This window comes from Falco biarmicus, chromosome 4, assembly GCF_023638135.1.
Source record: "Falco biarmicus isolate bFalBia1 chromosome 4, bFalBia1.pri, whole genome shotgun sequence".
Lineage (NCBI taxonomy): Eukaryota > Metazoa > Chordata > Aves > Falconiformes > Falconidae > Falco > Falco biarmicus.
The window spans coordinates 83,454,187-83,475,037 of NC_079291.1; the positions used below are offsets into that span (position 1 = coordinate 83,454,187).

Here is a 20,851-nt window from a genome sequence, read left to right on the forward strand (position 1 = left end):
CAAAAGCAGTATGAAAATTGGCTTTTTTCCACACTTAGCAACATTTCCATTAGCTGTTCTAAGCATCAGCCTTGGGACTTTCAGCATAAATTATTTTTTTTTCCAGATAGGATAAAATTGTGAAGAATTCAGAGATGTCTTTCATTTATTTAATTGTACAGTAGCTGCTGGTAGTTTTATATCGATCATCATACGAGTCTAAATGTCGTGTGCCTTTAACTGCCTGCAAGACTGTAGCTGAATGAAATGCAGATTGATTTTTCTGTGCTGTTTTCAATCCCTTTCTCTTTTCCTTAACAGTGAGCTGCCTCATTCCCCTCAGAATCTTCTGGCCACTCTAAATTCCTCGTACAGCCGCAGCGTGATGCTCTCCTGGGTGCGCCCCTTTGATGGAAACAGCCCCGTTCTGTACTACATGGTCGAGCTCTCTGAGAACAGTGAGTAAAGTCAAATACGTTTCAACCTCATGTTCCTCTTAATTATTGAGCCTTCTCTCAGACTCAGCTTTTACCAGAGCTACTAACAATGTGTTACTGTTGTTTACCAAATGAGAGGCAGTGTGCATGGAAGGGAAGCCCTGGGTTTTGCACTCATCTATTCACACGTTGAAAGAGTTAAACAACAAAAACTGGTCTGAGATTGTGGAATTGTTATACAGGGAAGCCTTAGTTCCACCTCTAGCCTTGCCAGCCAGGTTTGAGGCACAACAGCTCATTCCTCAGTGCTTCTATTCAACACCTGTAAAATAGCAGAAGTCAGTTTTTATTTCCTACCATTGTTTTCTTTTGCTCCGGTTTCATAGATACCTTGATGCATTCAGAGCCCAAATTTCACCTGAAAAATGCAGGCAGGCAGGATTATAATATAAGGAACTGATGGTCTGTCAGAGGAACAAACTTAGATGTCAATAGGAGCTACTCTTTTATCTGTATATGGGTTCGTATTTTCTCCTCTTTCCCTAGGTCATCATTTTACACCCTTCTTTTAGCTAGGTGGTTGAGGATCTTTAACTGTAAGATACACAGATATCTTTCCCTAGGTCATCATGTCAGATACACAGATATCTTTCCCTAGGTCATCCTTTTACACCCTTCTTTTAGCTAGGTGGTTGAGGATCTTTAACTGTAAGATACACAAATATTTGTGGGTTAGAAACCTGGCCACCGTGAACTGCCACTTCTGACAATTTTGTCATGCGGTATGTCTGGTCCTTTGCGGCTCTCAGTTTGCAAGGTTATTCAGGGATATTGCTAATGCCTCTTTAGGAGTTGATGGAAAGATGAGGTTATATGGAAATCAGTCACCTTGGCAATATTTTCTAATCTCTATCACCCTAGGAGCTGGAAATTCAAGCCCAACAATTGATTCTTGATGAAAAAATTAAGAGCATCACTTTTTCTGACATGTGGAAATTAGCCACTGCATAACTGAATGTGAAACAGTCCTGATTTCTGATTATCTAGAGGCGTTTTGTTTTGCCACACAGACAGCCTGAGATGAAACTTGAGCTTCAGATCACATACAACCCTTTTGCTTTGCAGGCTGGAGTGCATAACTTTTCAGATGTGGCGGTCCCAGAACTGATGATCTTGACATCTGTTAAGCAAAGTGCAGTATTCTAATCCTAGCAGCAATCCCAATTCATGCCCAGGACTGCTATCCTTAAAACAGTTCTTTTCAAGCCAAGACTCCTGATCTTTTTTTAACAAATGACTGAGAAAAGTCAGTGTTCTGCACTCATGCTCTGTCTCTACCCTTTTATCGTGACCTTCTTTTTTATTTTTACTCTTCTCTTCTTCTTCTGCTATCAACAGCAGGCCAGTAACTGCCTTTTTGCTTTTCCTTACCTATTCTTTCACCCAAGGACGTTACCCTTGTGTTTCATGTTTCCCAGTGGCTTTGACAATGACAAGCTAATAAAGCCCCAGCCTGGGAACATGATGCAAAGGTACTAGAGCTGTATTTACGCAGAGACAGCACAGAGCGGGCAGAACGTATGTACTGGGGTCCACAGCTGGCTGTGTTGGTTGGGAAGAGTCACTAAAAGAAAAGGCAAGCTTGCTCAGTGCCAGGAGAAATTTGAAAGGTCTTCAAGTGCCTTTCTAGCAAAGGTGCTTTGCAGTTGTTCTAGTATAGGAATGGGGTAAATGTGCCATCGTTTTAAAATGCTGTAATTCGTTCACTGAAATTTGTAGAAGGTTCAGCAAAAGCCAACAATAGTTCTCCAGAAATCATGCAGACAGTCCCTCAGAACTCCACAGGATCCTGTGAACCCTTGCTCACTCTGTGAATGATCCAATAATTTTGGCTGATGGCATTGCAATCCACCACTGAGTCTCGTTATCACAAATCATAGGTATATGTACTTCAGCAAGCTTGCAGCTGCAAAAAAACAAACACAGACTGGGTTTGTTGTGAATTGAGCATCTTAACTCCCAGAAATACTCTAGATCTTGCTGTCCTTTCAGGTTTTGTCTTTGTTTACCTTGATTTTACGTATATACCATCTGAATGGTTACTCAGAAGTAGGACAGAGAAGAAGTTAAGCCCTTGAATATTCCACTGTTGCAGTGTTCTCTCATTTCTTATGTTACTGCTCAGCTTTGCAGGTACCAACAGAATAGTAGAACAATGTCAACAGTGACTTTGGTTTGGAAAGCTGACTGTAATGTCTACATATTGTCACTGTCTTGTTTTGGTTTTTCTTTTCTGGAAGTGTTTGTTTTTCAGTTATTTTGATCTCAGTAGTGTGTGGTTAATATCTAGTTTCTGCAGACCTCCTACTCCTTCGGAAAACACCACCTTTCCTTTGTTCCCCCCCATCCCAAGTGATGTTTGTGAACAAAGCTGACACTTGATCTTGTGTAGGTATAGTTTTGTCTGATACGACTGTGCAGAATCTCTCTTTGCTTTTCAAAGAAAATTTCCTTTCAGGTTTGCTGTCGGTCCTGTTTGTGCTGCAGAAAGAGCAACTGTCAAGGAGTCGGCATATGCCTTCCACGAGCTCATCTGCTTGTGTCTCATCAGCTCTTTCACTGTCAGCGACAGTGCAATATGCTCAGCATCCCCATCCCCACTTGCTTTCATACATGTAAAGGTTAGGCAGGGACATGAGAATTATGATTTATTTTCCAGTTAGCAAAGCTGCCCAGGAGACTTTGTCTTGGTTCTGTGGAGGTTTAATACATGTGTTGTGCTTTGCAGTTACAGGTGCCAAAATGCAGCCTAGTTTTGTTCGGGTTTTTAGCTATTTTGCTTTGAATAATTTTCTAATAGCTTTAGGATCTATTGTACATTTTGAAGCACGTACCATAAATGAATACATAATAACAGTATCTGTTTCTGAGAAATAGCTGAAGAGGGTTCAAAATAATGAGTGTAAATTTCAGGGGACTAATTACTAGCTGTGTTAGAGAGAGGCGTGTCACTCCACCTGGCATAGATTAGAACTCCTTTTCATTAATACCAATTCAGTAAAGAGATATTAAAACCTTATTTTAATTAGAGGAAAAAAACAGTGGCAGATTGTGCACATAAATTGCTGGAAATATGAACGACTCTAGTCACCTAATTTTTAAAAAAAATGTATTTGGCACAATGCAATAATTCTCACATTACAAGTATTCACAGTAGATTCTGTCTAGGGGTGACTTGAGACATATGGCCTTAAACATTTGGGGGCAAATTTATAATCTAATTTGGAAAACACAGTTCTAGACAAACACATTCATTAAGTATTCCTGCCCACACAGAGCCAGGAATGTGAACCTTAATTTGAAATAGGATTTTCAAATAAATAGTACCATGCATTGCTGTCATTTGCACTAATATAAGTTTGGATGTTTCATGACCTGTTTAGCCCCTGTTGTGATATACCTAGGAATTCCAATGAAGTATCTTTGTGGAGTTAGAAAGGGATATGTTTAGCTTATTCCAAAGAAGTTTAGATTTCAGGGGTTAATGAAAAAATATTCTGAATAGTTTTTTAATTGAATAAATGAATTAATACTTAAAGGATCCTGCTGAGAAAATCTGGGATATCTGTGCTGTGTGATATAAAGGTATAACTCAGATTCATCATGTTGTGCCAATGAGGATGTAATAAAAGCTCCTATGAAAAGCATCTATACGTGCTTAACTTAACCTACGAATTGTCATCCTGAATTTGGTAGGAATATTCAAATGATAGAAATTGAACACATTGACAAATCTTTGCAAAAATGGAAGTAAAACTATGCTGTTCATTATGACTGTTACTCAGATCTATGTATGACTGTGTGAAAAGATACTCCTCAGGCCATTGGTAGACCTTGCTGAAGCCCTACCAAATGAAGGGTGAGACACTTAATTTTTATTTGAACTTTTTTCAAATCAGATTGTCATGAAAATTTGAAAGATTAATTCAGTAAACTCCAGCAGTACAGCAAATTCTAATACTACCGTCTATGCAAAACCCTCTGGAGAAGGAAAGAGATGGAAATGTACTCCAAACCTGCAAAAATCAGCTTTCTGCAATAGATCTAATCTGTAATATCAAATTAGAAATGACTTTTGAGAAATTTGCAATTAATGCATGAATTGTAAAGTACAAAGGGAAATACAGAAGAAATGCCTCTTGGTGAGTAACCAGTGTTATTAAACATATCACACGTGCATCCAAACATTTTGACAGAACAAAAGTAATTTCTAAAACCCTCAAAATCACATTGTAAACTAGAGAGTAGCCTGTGACAGTCTTTGTTTCTAATAAATTAACTTGAAGAGGCAATCAGAGTTAATTCAAAATGCCCAATAACCTTAAGACGATAGCTAAACGTGGAAGTTTTTCAGCCAGTAGCAATTTCGGTGGAAGAGCAAGCAAGCAAAGCCCAGAGTACATTCTGGGCAGCTTAAATTAAATGAAGGATTAGCACAGTCTGTTCAATCTAACAGGGGCTTATTTAATAGTTTGACCTGGCAAGTCTTTTGTCACTATGGAGCTCCTCCAGGCTTTCTGGGACAAGCAAGTGACAGTCAACCCTGGAGGAGAAAAGAGTCGGTGTTGAAAATTTTATGGCATGTTTCCAGTGTCAGAATTACTCTTCTCTACAGTAAAACAAGCTTCTGTACAATTCAGGGGGTTGTTGTGTGTTTAAGGGAGGAGAATAGCTTTTTGAAATGTTTAGTTTATTGATTGTCAAAAGAAAAAAAAAAAGACTTGACATTTAAATTTTAAAGATACTCTGCACACTCACTGTATCCACTGCTCCATGAGCAAGCAAATCCTCCCCAAACCATCTTCCTTTACGAATCAGAGTGCCCAGGAGATGAATAGGCTTCGTTTATATTAGTTTTCAGTTTAATCTCTCTTCCTGCCAGATCTTTTATCTTCCACCAGGAGAGGAAAAAGAATTAATAAAGTATTCTACAAATGCAGCATATAAACAGAGCAAAGCCCCAAGGTGCTGAAGAGATTAATAGGCCCTGTTGTTGAATCAAACTGCTCACTACATTGAGCTGCTTGGGTTAAGCACTCTCAGGTGGTGTTTACAGTAGCAGTAAGCAAATGAAATGCTCTAGGAAGTGGACCACTACCCAGGTAGCTCGTACAAGGGTATTTCACTCTCTTGTTGGTGTCTGCTCTTCCTTTTTCCTCAGGAAGCTGCTTCAGGTGATGTACTAAAGCAGCCATGCCTTAACTTCGGCTTACTTTGATTTCTTGCTGTGCACTCTGGCTGTAACAAACAGTTACAAACAGTTGTTTGTGAAGTCTCAAGGGAAGCTTGATGCAATTCAGAAGGAACTAGGGTGCAAAACAACTCCGAACCAGCGCTTTTCTAGATAGCGTAGGTGTGCTTCCTCTAAGGTCTTTCTAAAAGAAGTTCAGCGCTCGGCTAAGGTGAATTATTGTCGAGATCTTGCAGCCGAAGTGACCGCTGGTGAATCATCAACGACTGGTGAGGATGGAACTTGACTGCCATGCAACTGTCGTTCTCTGGCATTCCCAGTATAATGCAGTGTCCATTTTCCTGTTAAGAAAACTTTGTTCTTGGAAAGCTGTTACTAGAATAGATATATTGTGAGTAATTCAAAGATGCAATGTTTATAGCCCGACTGGCATCACACCCTAGAGGACTTAAACTTGCTAAGGAATGTGCCAGAAAAGCACTAAATGAGTGGTTTACGTCTTGGTGTGAAGTTTAGCAGCCTTCCACTTTTGGGACATCTCATCTTCATTTTCAGGCAGACGTCTAGGTGACCTGCCAGGAGCTGCAGTGCACTTCTGATGAGCAACATGCACAGATACGTTGCCAAAATCTACAGCTAGCTCCTCAGTAATTTCCAGAAGTGTTAGTAATTTTGAGCAGGGAGCATGAAAACAGCTGGTATTATTTAAATACTGAACAAATCTTTAAATTGACTGATTCCATTGCTGTACTGTTGCAACACAGACCAAATGTCACCTCTCCCTAACTATTTCAGTCATGACTTCAGGGGGAATATATGATAGCAGGCTGTGAAGAAGAGAAGTCAGGATATTTAATTTTCAGCGCGTTCATTTCTGACCTCTCTGAAAACTTGAAAATGTAATTCGGGCATCAGAGGAGCTCGGGATGTCAAGTGTGTGAACTGACAGTGAGGGTTTTATAGTGCTGCCAGGGCTGTTTATACCAGGGAATCTTCCTGGGAAATTATTAGACCAAATGCCATATAGTGTCTCCAGGAAACAAAACAAAACCAAAAAAAACCCCAAACAAACCCACAAACAAACAAAAAAAACCAAACAAAAACAAACAAACAAAAACCCAAACCAAAACAAAAAAAAAACCACCCCACTGCAGACATGTAGAATCTGCAGCAGAAGCTTTCTCAGGTCTTACAGTAAAGGGCTGATTTGGCAGAGAGAGTCACGCTTCTACACCTGCTTGCAAGCTGGGTAGGAAGATATTCCAAACTGCCTGTGAATTTCATTACAGTCCTTCCACCAGAGCCACTCATGGGTGTGGTGGTGTAATGGCCTGCCAAACAGATGGGTTGTGAAATACACAGCCCATCTGTCTTTATCATGCTTGTTTCCTCTTTTATTAAAATGTTAATGAATATAGTTTTTATTTATTATGCCATGACATGTGCAGCATCACTTTCCAGTAGACAAATGTGCAATCTGCATAACCGTGTGGGTTGACAGGAAGGTTTCTTCTGCTGAAAAGAAACTTCTTTCCCGAAGTTCCTCTGAGGAAAACGAGCACAAAGAGCTCTGAGCAGGCAGAGGCATTCTCTCCCTCCTGCAGAGCTTTTAACGAGCATTTCCATCTTTTTTTTCACATGTAAATTGTTCCAACAGATTCTCCCTGGAAGGTTCACCTCTCAAACCTTGACCCAAAGATGACCAGTGTTGCTGTGAGCGGACTGACGCCAGCCCGCACCTACCAGTTCAGGGTTTGTGCGGTTAACCAGGTGGGAAAGGGCCAGTACAGCTCCGAGACCAGCAGGTACCGTAAAAATAAATAGCTGTGTACTAAAGGCACAATAACCTAGAACTACTGTGAGGAAAAAAGCAGCTGATTGATTGTGAATGAATAAAAGAGTGATCTTTTGCACAGTAACGGGGGAATGGAGCAGTAAGCATTGCCCAGATCTCTTCTGTCAGTAATTGGTGATAATGGCAATTAGGTGATGCAGGGTATCAGCACACGATGGGAGAGGTGCCCTCCTATTTCTGGAGTGCCAGTTGAGCAGAATCTTGGAAATGTGTTTTTTTTGTTCTTGTGCTAAGCCCCAGCAATGAGCCCGGGCAGGAGTACAGCAGTCACCCAATCATTGCAGTGTCACTTCTGGAATTTACCCAGATGTGACATAGAAGGATGGCTTCATCAAATTTAGTTTCAAATGCATCCCCCCTTCTTCTGTGAACCAAAGCTTGCTGTGAACTTGAATTGCAGAACAGCTGAACTCTAAATGGCTTTTTCAAAATGTAAGAGTTTGATATGAAAAATATTGAAAGAGCTGAAGGAAACAATTTGGAAGGAGTCACAGACACTGGACCTGAGCTCTAACTCATTCAGGCTTGTAATCTTTTTAAGAAGTTGTAGCAGCCTGGGTTTTTCAGGGAGAATAAGGTTACCTCAGCTGTCTGTCTTGTTGCTTGCTTAACTGATTTCCTATTACGTTGATTTGTTGTAACTATTTCATGCATGTCTTCAGCAGCTTGATCAGTGTTATATTTCTTTCTAGTCATCAGACTTTGATAAAAGAAACTGGTTCACATGAAGTGGATACATGAAATAGAAATGTTATCTAGCATTTATTTCAACACCCACCTCCATCGCATTCTTTTGTACTTAGGTTGATGCTACCCGAAGAGCCCCCCAGTGCCCCACCTAAAAACATAGTGGCCAGCGGGCGCACCAATCAGTCTATCATGGTCCAGTGGCAACCTCCTCCCGAGAGTGAACATAATGGAGTTCTTCATGGGTACATCCTAAGGTAAGTAATTTCCTAACCCAGGAGGTCTGGAGATAGAGCCGTGGGTGCATGAGGGAATTCAGGATGGTGTGACTTAAGAGTGTATTAAAACTTGTTTCTAATTCCAGTTAATTATTTACAAATGCTGTGGCTGCCCTGATTTATTACAAGTGAGAAAAAAAACTCTGTTCAGGTGGCCACAAGGGTGCAGGCACTTAAATTCTGTCTGTACTAGAGAGTCAGTGAGCTGGGGTCTCTGTTAGCTCCGTTGAGCGGACTAGCTCCCAGACAACATCCATATAGCTTTTTTCCATTTTCAAAGTGAAGCACCAGGTACTTAAAATGTCCACATAGGAAGTTGGTACAGCGCAGCCTATGCATTGCGGATGTATGTTTGCTTATTAAAATCTTAACTTCCTGCTAGAAAGGTTAATTAAATTTATCAAAGACACAACAGGGCTGCTGCACTGTGGAAGAGCAAAAATAGAATCAATAAACTTCAGTTTTGTGCCAAACAAAATGGAGAGAGGGAATGACAGGTCAGATGCTTCATGGCAGACCTTGGCTGAGTTTTGAAAATCAGTCGGGTGAGTAAGATTCTTGCAGCCCCATCCGTATTTATTAATGAGGAACAAATTCAGGTGAATAACTGGGTATCCTGAATTCATCCAGTCTTTCTGTTTACAGGATTTACTCTGTTGGAAAGGGTGTTGCCACATTGGGAGACTTTGCAAAGCATTTCCCTTTCGTAATTTTTTGGGGGACTCAGTTATTCACTCCTACCCAATTCAGCTACAGCTTACTTGCTCACTTGGCATCCTACGCATCCTGCAGTGCTAGCAGCCAGCTAGGGCCACACCTTTAGTAAAGGAGGCATTGTCTAAATTAAAGCTTTTGTGGGAAACTCCCAAGCATTGCACCACCACCGACATATTTCCAAGCGATTGTTACAGCCTATTGTAGGCAGGCTGCTGACATTTTTATTACAGTGTCCTCCAGACCTGCTAAAAGATAACTATGCTGCAGTTTAAATGCCAACATCCTGTTCATGCTGTGCTCCTACTTTTGCTGGCATGGATAGAAATGTTTTTGTGATGTTAAGAGTGTTGGTGAGCTCCCAAAATAGTGCTGGAAAGTTCCTTCTCTCTGCAGGCAGAGTCAAAGTCTGTTAATCTCCCTGTCACCTGCACAGAGCCTATTACGGTGGTGAGCCACTTGTGCGAGTGCCTGCAGTTCTGAGAGCTGGACTCAGTTTGAAAGCTGTGCCAGTCACCAGTGACAGGTCTGTCTGTAGCTAGAATCTTGTCATGAGACTTGGGTACCTATTTGCAGAGGGTACAACTGTTGCTCATACAGTTCTTTCCTTCAAACTGGTCTGCTCGATAATAGGATTAATTCATTAGCTATTCCCAACGCGTCTTACCCAGTGGCAGCGTTATGTCCTTTGAGAAAGCAATCCTGTAGCCTCCTACTTCTGGCAATCTGTTCTGTTTTCTCCATATAGCGTTTTCAATAATGTTTAACTTTAAAATTTTCTACAACATCTATCAGCATAATTGATCCCTGTCCTCGCTGTAACATCTCTTTCCATTTTAATAGAGAGTGATCATATTCATTATGCTCAATTTGTGAATATTTTTGACGTCTACATGCTTTGTCTTGACTACAGAGCAGAGAAACCATTTATTTGACAGGAATTTAAGATTATCATGTAAAAGCACAACTGTCCCAGGTAATAAACCAGGTTGTTCTTCCAAGTCAAATTGTGCAGTCACAGCAATGTGCACTGAAGAAAAGTCTTCCTGCACTGATTTCCCTAGAATTAGGACATAACAAAATGAAACCCACCATGTGTCCCAGAGATCCAGCACTCCAGACATGCAAGATACTAAATTGATGGAACACCTGATCTTTAAAAACAAAGGTGCACTGCACAAGTCATATGGAGTATACATCAAAGTCCATGGTGAGAAAAATCATGAAGACATGACATTTCTGAACTGGCCTTCTTCCTCTGCCCTTTTTCTCGCTGGCAGTATTGCATTTAGAGGACTGCCATGCTAACAGCATTATAGATTAAATCACAGGAGCACTCTGCATCTCATCTGCTAGGTGTGAGACAGAGCATTGCTACACAAAGCATTGACTTTGCCAGGAAGCATACGCCCTTCACAGGAGACAAAAGAAAGGAAAAGTTAGATATTGGATAAAGTAGGAAAAGATCAAGACATTCAATAGACTCAGCTGAGGGCTGATATTTCTTTATTTCCATTTGTACTTCATAAATGGAATCACACTGTTGTAGCATTACAAATATTAAGTATGCCAAAAAGTGGTCAGGCAAGCAGCTCCTCAGCAGAAAAGGGAGGGGGTTGTCAGCGCTTAAGAACTGATCTCTTTATAAGAAGACTTTAGAACAAAATCTATGGCTGAAATACACAAAGTTGTCTAGTCATAGAAATTGCACCAATTTAACTTAGATGAATTTAAAATCTGACTGTAAGATGTCAATGAAATTGTTCTGTGTCAATAAGCTTTTGGCAATTACTGTGAAGCAAAACATGAGTAAGAGTGCATAAAAGCTGTGTGTTGAATAAAAATACAAAAGTTTCCATATTTGTCTTTTTCATGGAATAGTAATGCCTTGTGCCCCTTACTTGGCCTCTGTTTTTCTGTTTTTTTTGTGAATTAGCATATTGTAAGCATCCGTTGTACCATTTTCCTAAAGGAAGGAAAACAAAGAGTATTATTCACATTCACAGATTTGCAAGGCTTGTTTGTTTTCTATAATTTAGTTCTTCCCCCTAGTTTATTGGCCTGAAGAGACACATCAAAGCGGCTCTGTGTTCTGCAATGCAGTTTTTACATGGGAAAATACATTCAGTGCTTCAGCTTCCCACATCTCAGCAGAAAGTTTGTCAGAATATTTCCCACTCACTCATATTTGGTACAGCCCTTCTCCTGGAATTCCAGTGCTTAACCCAACTCTTCAGCCTCAACTATATTCCATCCTTATTTTAATCTGCCTGTGAAGTCAATCCTGGTGGAAGCCAGGGGTGGCAATGCCTGAAACTCTAGAAGGTCAGAGCCCTCTGAGCTCTTCCTTTACAGATTTCAGAGGAGAAGGGGAAAAAAACATTTCTCAAGCTGATTTACAGCAGCACCCTGATAAAAATCACATCTGGGCTATTTTTTCTACTAAATCACAGCTTTTACTAGACAAGCCGCGTTTAAAAAGCTGTAATTTTTCTGCAACCATAAAACAGGATAAAATACCCATTTTGTTTAGCATTGAGCATGTAATCCCAGTAAGATCAGATTATAAATACTATAGCAGTCAAACATGATATGATCTTATCAGGAGTTAGTCTGTTCTTGGTAATTATTTTTCATTTTTCTTTGTATAATTTTTCTGTAAAAGTTTGCATATTGCCTCGTCACAAAGGAAGCTTTTTTGCTAGTCCGGATATTTGCTATAATTGATACCATCTAATTAACTAGCAAATTTTTCTTCCCATATGGTAGGTATCGCCTGGCTGGCCTCCCTGGAGAACACCAGTATAAGAACATCACCAGTGCAGAAATTAACTACTGCTTAGTGAAAGACCTGATCATTTGGACCCAGTATGAGATCCAGGTGGCATCTTACAACGGAGCTGGGCTGGGAGCATTCAGCAGACCTGTGACAGAGTACACTCTACAGGGAGGTGAGCAAATTGGTCCGGTATATCTTTTATAGTGAGTTTACAGCACGGTTTCCGAAGGAGGAGATGCACTCTCTGATAGTCCCTCCTAACACCTTGTAAAATGAGTAGTCATTTCAGCCAAATTTGATAAACAGCTTAGGGTAGGAAACACCTACAAATTTCAAATTCCTCAGCAGAGACAAGACGAGACTCTGCTACTCTCTGCTGTAGAAAAAGCTGTGAGTGGATTCAAAAATTATCTATTTTTGTTGACCCTCATGATGACACGTTACCACACTTGCAGGTCAGAGTCAGCCACAGCATAAGTAATAAATAAAAATGCTGAAGAGAGCTGTGGTTCCGTGGGATGGATTTATAGGACGTGTGACAGGCAGGGGCTGAGGTTACTCTGCCAGGAGATTCAGAGAATATGGCAGGGAATTGGGTTTACTGTGGTCAAGATGTGCAGTACGCCGCCTGGGCAATATAGGAGACAAAAGCTGAGTAAACCAGCTGCATTGGTTCTGATAATCACAGAAATAGTGTGGAATAAATTGCAAGGAAACTGCAGGGAGAGAAGCACAGCCTGTGGAGAAAGAGTGTTTTGTAGCATTTCAGGAATGGTGCAGACATTTGCAAAGAGGAAGATAAAACGATCTTTAAAGCCCTGATTTTTATGCTACAGCTCCTCCACACCTTTCTGGTAAGTGCTTTAAGAAGAGTATAAATTACACCAACAAAAGGATATGTAATTACTTTTTACAACCGGTGTAAAGCATGTTTACACCTCTAGATTGGTATAAAAATCCGTAGGATAATTAAGTACCAGGCCCTTAAAGCTTTCGTATATTCCCATAATTGCAGGGTTGTGCTGCATTCTGAGCACTGGACAGTACATGGTCTCTACTTTATCGCTCATAAAACAATTAAACTATTTTAAAAACTTGCAGATTTACAGCACATCAGTTAATTTAAAATTAGTGACGAATATGTAGTTGTTTGTTAATTGTTACCACGAGTATGTTACAGCATGATTAGATACAGTTTGAGGTGTTGGGAGATCTTTAAAAAAAGGTTATTTGTATGCAGCACTAATTAATCACAACAATTAAAGAAGAAAGCTAACTATATTTTGTCTTAGGGCATTTAAAGTCTCAGAGTTTAGAGGAGTCTAGACACACTCAACCTCTTTCTAGAAGTATTTATAGCAGACCTTGAAAATGTTTTTTGGTCTTCTCGCAGCCAGGATTAATGTTTTGTATCCCACTAAAGACCAGATCTCTGCTGAGAATTGGATTGCACACAGAATTTGAATCTCTTTTGTGAATATACTTGTAATTCATTACTTTGTTTATTTGCACATTTTAAGCTATCATAGCACCTTAACCTTTCATCTATTAAGACTCCGGTTTGGACTTCACGCTTTTTTTCTTAAATCCTGCAGTTGACTCTAATTTCCCTTGATATTATGTGCTGTTATTATCATCCTTTATTGATTGGCTGTCTGTTATCATTTATAAGGATATAAATCCTCTGTTATAAATTAAGTGTAGTCAGTCCTGTGTTCATATTAATCAGTAAGAGTGTTTAGACTGCAGGATAACTTGCAATGCCCTGCGTGTCTTTATGTAGTTCCCTAAATGCTCAATGGTGGGTAGACGCAGAAGAAAACCTGGATATTTCTTATTTATTTTGTATCAGTATTTAATAATAGTTCTAAAGAACTACTTCATGGGTGCTTCCATCTCCTAATGAATCCCTTGCTGGGTTTCTGTGCAAATCACCAAATGCATACAGTGTTCTACAAAGGGTTTGAAGCCTTTTACCTTTTGAGTTGAAAAGGGAGCCTGGCTGGTATCAGTAGCATTTGAAACTGGATTAATACCAAGTCTCCATATGTAACGCACTACCATCCAAAACCCCGCTCCTTTATCTTTCTTGTAGCTGGGAAATGACAAGGAAAAGCCAGTGGCTGTTTCTTGCTCCAGAATGTCCTTCCTAAACCAAACCAGCAGGAGGAAGGAAAAGCCTTGTGTAAAACTGCCTTGTAAATCATATTCTGATTTTAATACGAGTGGAGATAAATGTCAAAGACACACATTCCCATCCATCCCCCTCTCCTACTACCACCACCACCGTCTCTGTTCTGACATGCATTAAATGATGTGAGCTATGCTGGCAAGAACCTGTCTGTCTGCAGATAAAAAATACCTGAAACACCTCATATTAATCAAGTGTGCTATGCAGTCAGAGCCTGGGAGGAGATGAACACTGGGAGCAGATCAACCCATTGGCAGGAGCAGATCAGCACATTGGCATCTTTGTCATAGAGGATATTGACTGGCCATATAAGCTGTGGATTTATACCAGAACCTAGTCTATTAATCCCTCATTAGTCCTCTGGCATTGCTTTAGCCACTGATAACTAATCAGCTACTCAAAGCTCTTAGAAAATCATCAACTTCTAGAATATAGCCAAACTCAGAAGATGCCGAAACATCTAACCTTGCAGAGAAAGTGGCACATAATGTCAATGAGATAAAATGTCAGAAAGACTTACTGGCAAAGCACTGAACATCCTAGCACTAGGGTCAGACAGTTTGACTGTCTCTAAATCTTGAAAGTCTTTTCAGAGTGATATTCAGCCTAATCCTTTGATGCTCTGTATATATAGGTCTTTCTTCCTCAGAGTTTCTCCAGCTGTTCCTTACTTTGATGTTACTTTTTGCAGGGATTTGTGTCAGCCTTCTGCATAGGGCAATTCTTCCTTATTTAAACAGTGTCCTGCAGGACTTTCCATTGCCATATGAAAAATCAAAGTTTCCCAGTACCTTTTCATATAAGAATAGGTATTGGGAGATTTGTGAGATGTATAAATACCTTTCTGGATGGTGGTGGTGATGTCTCTGCTCTGTACTGTTGGACACATTTACCTTTTTCTGCAGGCTGATTTGAGAAAGCAGAAGCTTCCATCCATTGCTTTGGGTCTGTCCCTTTTATCTCAGCAGCATGAATACTGCTGAACTGCTTTCTTGGAAGAACTCCCACCACTCCTTAGATTTGGGCGAGATTTATAAGTAGAGATGTAGCTTTCATTAGGCGCTTTGCATTGACATTAACCCACTTCTGTTTCTGCTTGAAGTGTTATGTCTTTCTTTTGATGCGTATCCCCAAAGCCAGTCTTGTGGCCCAAATGGGTCTCAACACGTAGTTTTGATATTATTTTCCCTTCTGTGCTGTGCATGGACACATTGAAAGGCAGGAAAGTCTTAGCAAAAGGCCCTTCCTGAATAAAAGTGTGGGACAGTCACCAGCCTACTGAGTCTTGACGGTGTGGAGAGAAGGCTAAGAGCAAGACGTGTCTGTTCAGTGAGGTCCAAAGTCGTGTCTTCCTCAGGCAGTAGGAGGTGAATCAGGGAAATGTGGAAGACTGAGACAGAAGAGCTAAAGAAAACCTAATTGAAAGCTTCCTACTTTATGTAGGGAATAATCTTTAAAAAAAGAGTATCTGAATAAGGACTGTCCTCTGCAACCATTCAATTTTATCGCAGTGAAAAGAGGTGTCCCTTGGGTGTCCCTTGGGTGTCCCCTAGGTGTCCCCTAGGTTTCCCTTGGCTTTCCCTTAGGCTTTCTTGGCAAAAAACATCTCAAAGATCCTGGTTGGCATCCTGTGGAGCACCTACCTACAGCCGTGGGGCATCCGTGACCTCCTGGGTCCCAGCTGCTCCTGTGCAGAAGCAGGGTGGAGTTGTGGTGGCTGACTTGTGGATTGGTTTTACCACTGTTAGGTGTCATTTCCCATCTACTGCCTTTTTTGTAAATGATTTCACAAAGGTGGGGAAATCAGCAGTTGTCTCGGTGAGGCCCCTGGCCCCCTGCTCTCAACAGAGAAGTAAAATCTTGTTCTTGGAAGAGGCATAGAAGGAAGTAAAAAGGCATTTCCCAGCTGCCAGCAGCAAACCTCACCCGTTAGTGCCAACTCCTGCACGACTGAATTTCAGACACCAGCACACATACAAGTGCAGAGAGCAGGTTTTCTGTGCCCCTGCCGCAGTCTGTAGCCCAGTGGAGGGTGTCAGCGGGGGGAGCAGGGGAATGGGCTCCACAGGAGGGCTGGTGCCCCTGCGACAGGACCCTGCCCAGCTCCCACCGGGATGGGCGCTCAGCATGGCCGGTCAGCACGTTACAGGAGCAGCCAAATGTTCACACACAGGAGATCCCGCAGCTCCCCAAACCTGCCTTATTGAGGCACGGGATCTTTGTAGGAGTAGGAGACTTTTCTACATGCCTCAGTTGAAGGTCTATATTTAAGACCAGTAAATCTGGCTGTCAGAATCTCTGCAGGATTTACATGCTATTTGCACATAGCTAGAGACAGAATAATTACATGTACACATGCTTAACCTTAATGCCTTCTCCTCTCTCAATTATCTCGTCAGTGAAACCCTTTTAATGGCTTTTAGCTAGAGTGCTACCATGACCTTTTCTGCTTGGAATGCTGTGCGTTAACTTGCCGTCCTGGGGGCTGAGTTCTTAACGGATTTCCAACCACGTGAACTTTATTGGGAAGAAAGTAGCAGCTGGTTTTGTCTGACCATTTTGATCTGCGATTCCGAGATGCCTTCCAGATGGGTCTGTGCTATGAGATGGTTTAGGAATACTTGCAAATATGATGAAGTATGGATTTAAAAGCTGAGATTGTAAATACTTGGGGATTACTCTTGGAACGCCTGTTTGACACTGGTAGCTTCTGTAGTGCTTGATAACAAGAAACTTGTAGGAAGAAGATGGATACGTACCACTGAATTAGAAAAAAACCCTTTATGTGGTTAGTCTCAGTTTCAGTAAGTTACTACTCATGATCGTGGAAAAGTATTTGAGTTTGACGTGACCAGAAGGTCAATTCTGATTTAGCTTCTGTCAAACTTCTTTTCTTTTTTAAATGCAAAACTGTCCAGATACCCAAGAAAGTCTTTAATATCAGGACATAAAAGGAGAACTTCATACTGGCACTTTGAAGTAAATTTGAGATTGTAATGCCAGTATTTTACAGATTAAAAATATAAAAATGTATTATGTTATGTCTTCTGCAGTATAATTAAGCTTATGCTTATCAGATGGATCATGTTCTTTCCATCTTTTAAATGCATTCATTGAGACGCAGATGTTGATTTTTCAATAAAGATGTCCAAAGAGGAATTGTAATATAAATCCTGATTTCCAATACTGAAGGTTTTATGTTTTCTCTTCATTATTTTTACCATTTTTCTTCTTGTAGCAGGTACTTTTTGTGCTATGATCATTTATTCTTGTTTCAGGATATTATCTCCTAATGTAAGAAAAATATTTCCCTTTTAAAATAAATAATGCATTTGGCTATCCACATTTCTAAAATTGTAGGAAACCTATCCTCAAGTGTTTGCCTGAGCTTTTTTGAGGACCGTAAGGACTGCAAATGAAAACTTGGAGCTTGCTGATGCAGGTTTTTTCCTCTCTTAACAAATTTTACAATATTTTGAGTTATAAGACTAATCAGACCCTTAGAATAAAATCATTGTGATAATGAAATCACTGGAAATTGGCTATTTGTTGTAGAGCCATCCGTTGAATCCTTCACTAAAGAATGCCCAAAGAAATGAAGCAGCAATGCACATGCTCATCTATGTTTCAGGAAAATCATAAAGGCAGCGGGGAGTGGTTGCACTGTTCTCTCTCAGGTCACCTCTGTGGGTTTCTTACACCCTGGGAAAACCAGACTGTTCCTACCACTGCCAAAGTTCTGCATTTCTTCAAGCGTGGCTGTCAGTGGGCAGCGTATGTGTTATGTACAGATTTTCTGTACAACAGAGTTACAAAATCAGCCTGGCACACATAAATACAGTTGTAATGTAGCAGTTCAACAGAAGGAAGAAGAATGAGTGCAGAGGATGATGCCCAGCTGATTGAGCCTCCTGACAGGAGACTGATCGATCAGTGGTGTCCAGGTGACTTTCTGATAACGAACTAACTTGAAGGCTTCTGATACCGTTTTCTTCTGCAGTGACAGATCTCTGACAGTTACAATATCTGAATATGCAAATATGCAGGAAAGCAAGAATTTTGATTTTTGAAAAAATCTTAATCACATTAACCATTAATTACACAAAGTATTTCACACAAAAGCAAACTGAAAAATGTCATGGTTCTCATAATAAACAGTTTAATCAAAGAACATGAATAAGAAAAAATACATTTAGTAGGGGACTGTAGCCAAAGCACCTCATTATGACTGTAGAGTGACTTTAATATTTATGACTGTATATCAGGATGATTTGGTGAATCTCTTAACTACGAAAACTTTATGATGTCTACAGGTCATTAAGATAATATTATAACCTTCCAAAAGCATACAGGGAGTTATGATACATGGCAGGAAGTAGGACCCAGATTCTAATGAAGATTTAGAGTAGTATCGGATAAATTCTGGTTTTAGAACTCAATAATTATGCATAGTTCATAAATTGTGCCATCAGGTTTTAAATTAGGGCAAGAAAATGCTGAATAACATGCAGTTTCTGAGATTAAATAAAATGTGCAGAGCTGAATTTTCAAGGCATTGTGTAGTCATCAGGGAGTTTTAATGACAGGGCATGAAAGTGGATGTTCTTGTCATTTCAAACCTGACATCTTTGAGGGTTTCTCCAATTTTCTCTGTTGATATTTCTAGGATGTCTCTGATAAGCGTATGCTGTCCTAGCTCTGTTGGCTGCAGTCTTACTATAGCTTGTACACCAGTTAAGAATAATGCCTTTTTACGTCTCTTTCAAACAAATGTTGCTTTCAGTAAAAAAAGAGGCATTTTTACATTTTTGCACATGTCTTGATTTCTTCTCCATACAAAGACTCATCTTCCGAAAGTACTTTGTAGCTTTAAAAGTTCATGGCCTGTTTTTGAAAAGCATGGAGCAAACCATTTTCTCACTGGGAATTGTGGATACTTTTTGGGAGCATAGGTCATTGGGCTTTGGAAGAAATTCTCCCTTGGAAGCAGAAGGAACAAAGCTTTCCAGGCTTCAAAACTACTTGTGGACAGTTCCTCTTTTGTAGAATACAAATGCACAGGACTGTCAATAGTAATATTTTTTAAGCTTTATTAAACTTTTTTTATAGGACTCAAAGTGTATTGGTCCATTTTTTAATACTCAAATAGCAGTTTTCTTCTTAAACTTCCTATAAGCTTGGTAATTTCAGAAAAATAGATCTGTCTATTAGTGTTCTTTCCTCTGAGAACTGTAGAAATGGCACCCTAAAGCAAGAAGTTGAAGAAATTGCCTGGAAGGTGTTTAAAGAGACATTATATTAAATGGCAAAGTACTTAGGTGTTATTTTTTGTTGTTTGAAGGCAGTATGCCTTTATGTGCTATGCTTTCTTTTGTATTGAGAAAACATCTGTCTAATTAAATACTTGGCATAAAATGCTTATGCAACTTTTAGTTGATTAGAGGGTGCACTGGCTCAAAATATATATAATCAATTCAATATACATGAATGAATATCATATCAAGATGAAACGAGTACGTCTCCAATTCCCAAGAAAAATCTTTACTGCATGTGTTATGACTGATCCTAATTCTTTAAGCAGCAGTAAATAATAAACAGATGCTCTTGCCAGATTATAATTCACAATTAGAACTTTAATTGTGCGGACTCCATGTTTGCTTGGTCTGATCTGGGGAATTGAGCGGTATTAAAAGACTGAAGAAATTTCTCTCTGAAACTGTTCGTTCTCTGTGCAGTCATGGATAATTGAATGAGATGTGTTCACCTATCATTACCTAGCTTCTGTCTCAAGTCTTTGAGAAACTCATCTGTGGAATAATAAGCTGCAGAAATCATTTCATCCCCTCCCCTTGAAAGAATCTCCAATACAGAATGAGAAATTAACCCAATTACCCTTCTTTCCAAATCATTGCTGGTTGCTCTTTCGCAAGAAGTGCATCCTTCTCTCGAGGTTGTTATTACAACATGAGTAAGTGGCAGTCAGTGGGTTCTGAGTTCATCTTTGTCTTCTGTCTCCTCATCCCTCCTCTGCTCTGTTTTATCCCGTTTCCCTCTCTGTTGATCGAGAGCAGTGCCTACAGCTCCGCCGCAGAACGTGCAAGTCGAAGCCGTGAACTCCACAACCATCCAGTTCCTCTGGAACCCTCCACCCCAGCAGTTCATCAACGGTATCAACCAAGGATACAAGGTAAATAGAAACTAGATTTCTGTAACTTCAAGTAACATTTGCCTTAACAGTCCTGGTATATAACAGTTAGGATGATATATAACAGTTAAAAGTTGAATCTAATAACCTCTGGATTTCCAAAGTGACACTAGATTTCCAGTGTGTATATGTCTATATGCTTACGCAAGTAAAACGAAAAGAGAAGTGAGCAGCTGTTGCTCCTAGCATTTGCAATTTTTATAAGTTCTGAAAAGGGGATATGTCGTAGGCTAGAAGTCCTAATACCTCTGTCATTTACCTGGAGAATTTCCAAAGCCAAAAAGCAGTTCAGCATCAAAGAGTTTGGGAAGTCTGCACAGGTCGTTATGTTGTGCCGCTGAAAATCTACCTTGAGATTTCTTTTTACCCTAATGCAAAATTCCCATTCATTTCATTAGGAACCAAGGCATCCCACTAAATGTTTCTCTTAACTTCCCCACTGTGATGATTTGGGAGATTTAAGAAATGTAAAATG

The 20,851-nt window shown here is 40.1% G+C and overlaps 1 protein-coding gene across 4 annotated transcripts in view; it reads left to right on the plus strand.

Annotated features, from left to right (window-relative positions):
- Positions 1–20,851, plus strand: part of SDK1 (sidekick cell adhesion molecule 1) — a 412,596-nt gene that overhangs the window by 281,600 nt on the left and 110,145 nt on the right. For all 4 annotated transcript variants that reach the window (XM_056336241.1, XM_056336245.1, XM_056336244.1 and 1 more), the window contains 5 exons: positions 301–437; positions 7,325–7,472; positions 8,326–8,466; positions 11,971–12,152; positions 20,243–20,358. In XM_056336241.1, the coding sequence (XP_056192216.1) occupies positions 301–437; positions 7,325–7,472; positions 8,326–8,466; positions 11,971–12,152; positions 20,243–20,358 (724 nt within the window). The remainder of the gene's footprint in view (positions 1–300; positions 438–7,324; positions 7,473–8,325; positions 8,467–11,970; positions 12,153–20,242; positions 20,359–20,851) is intronic.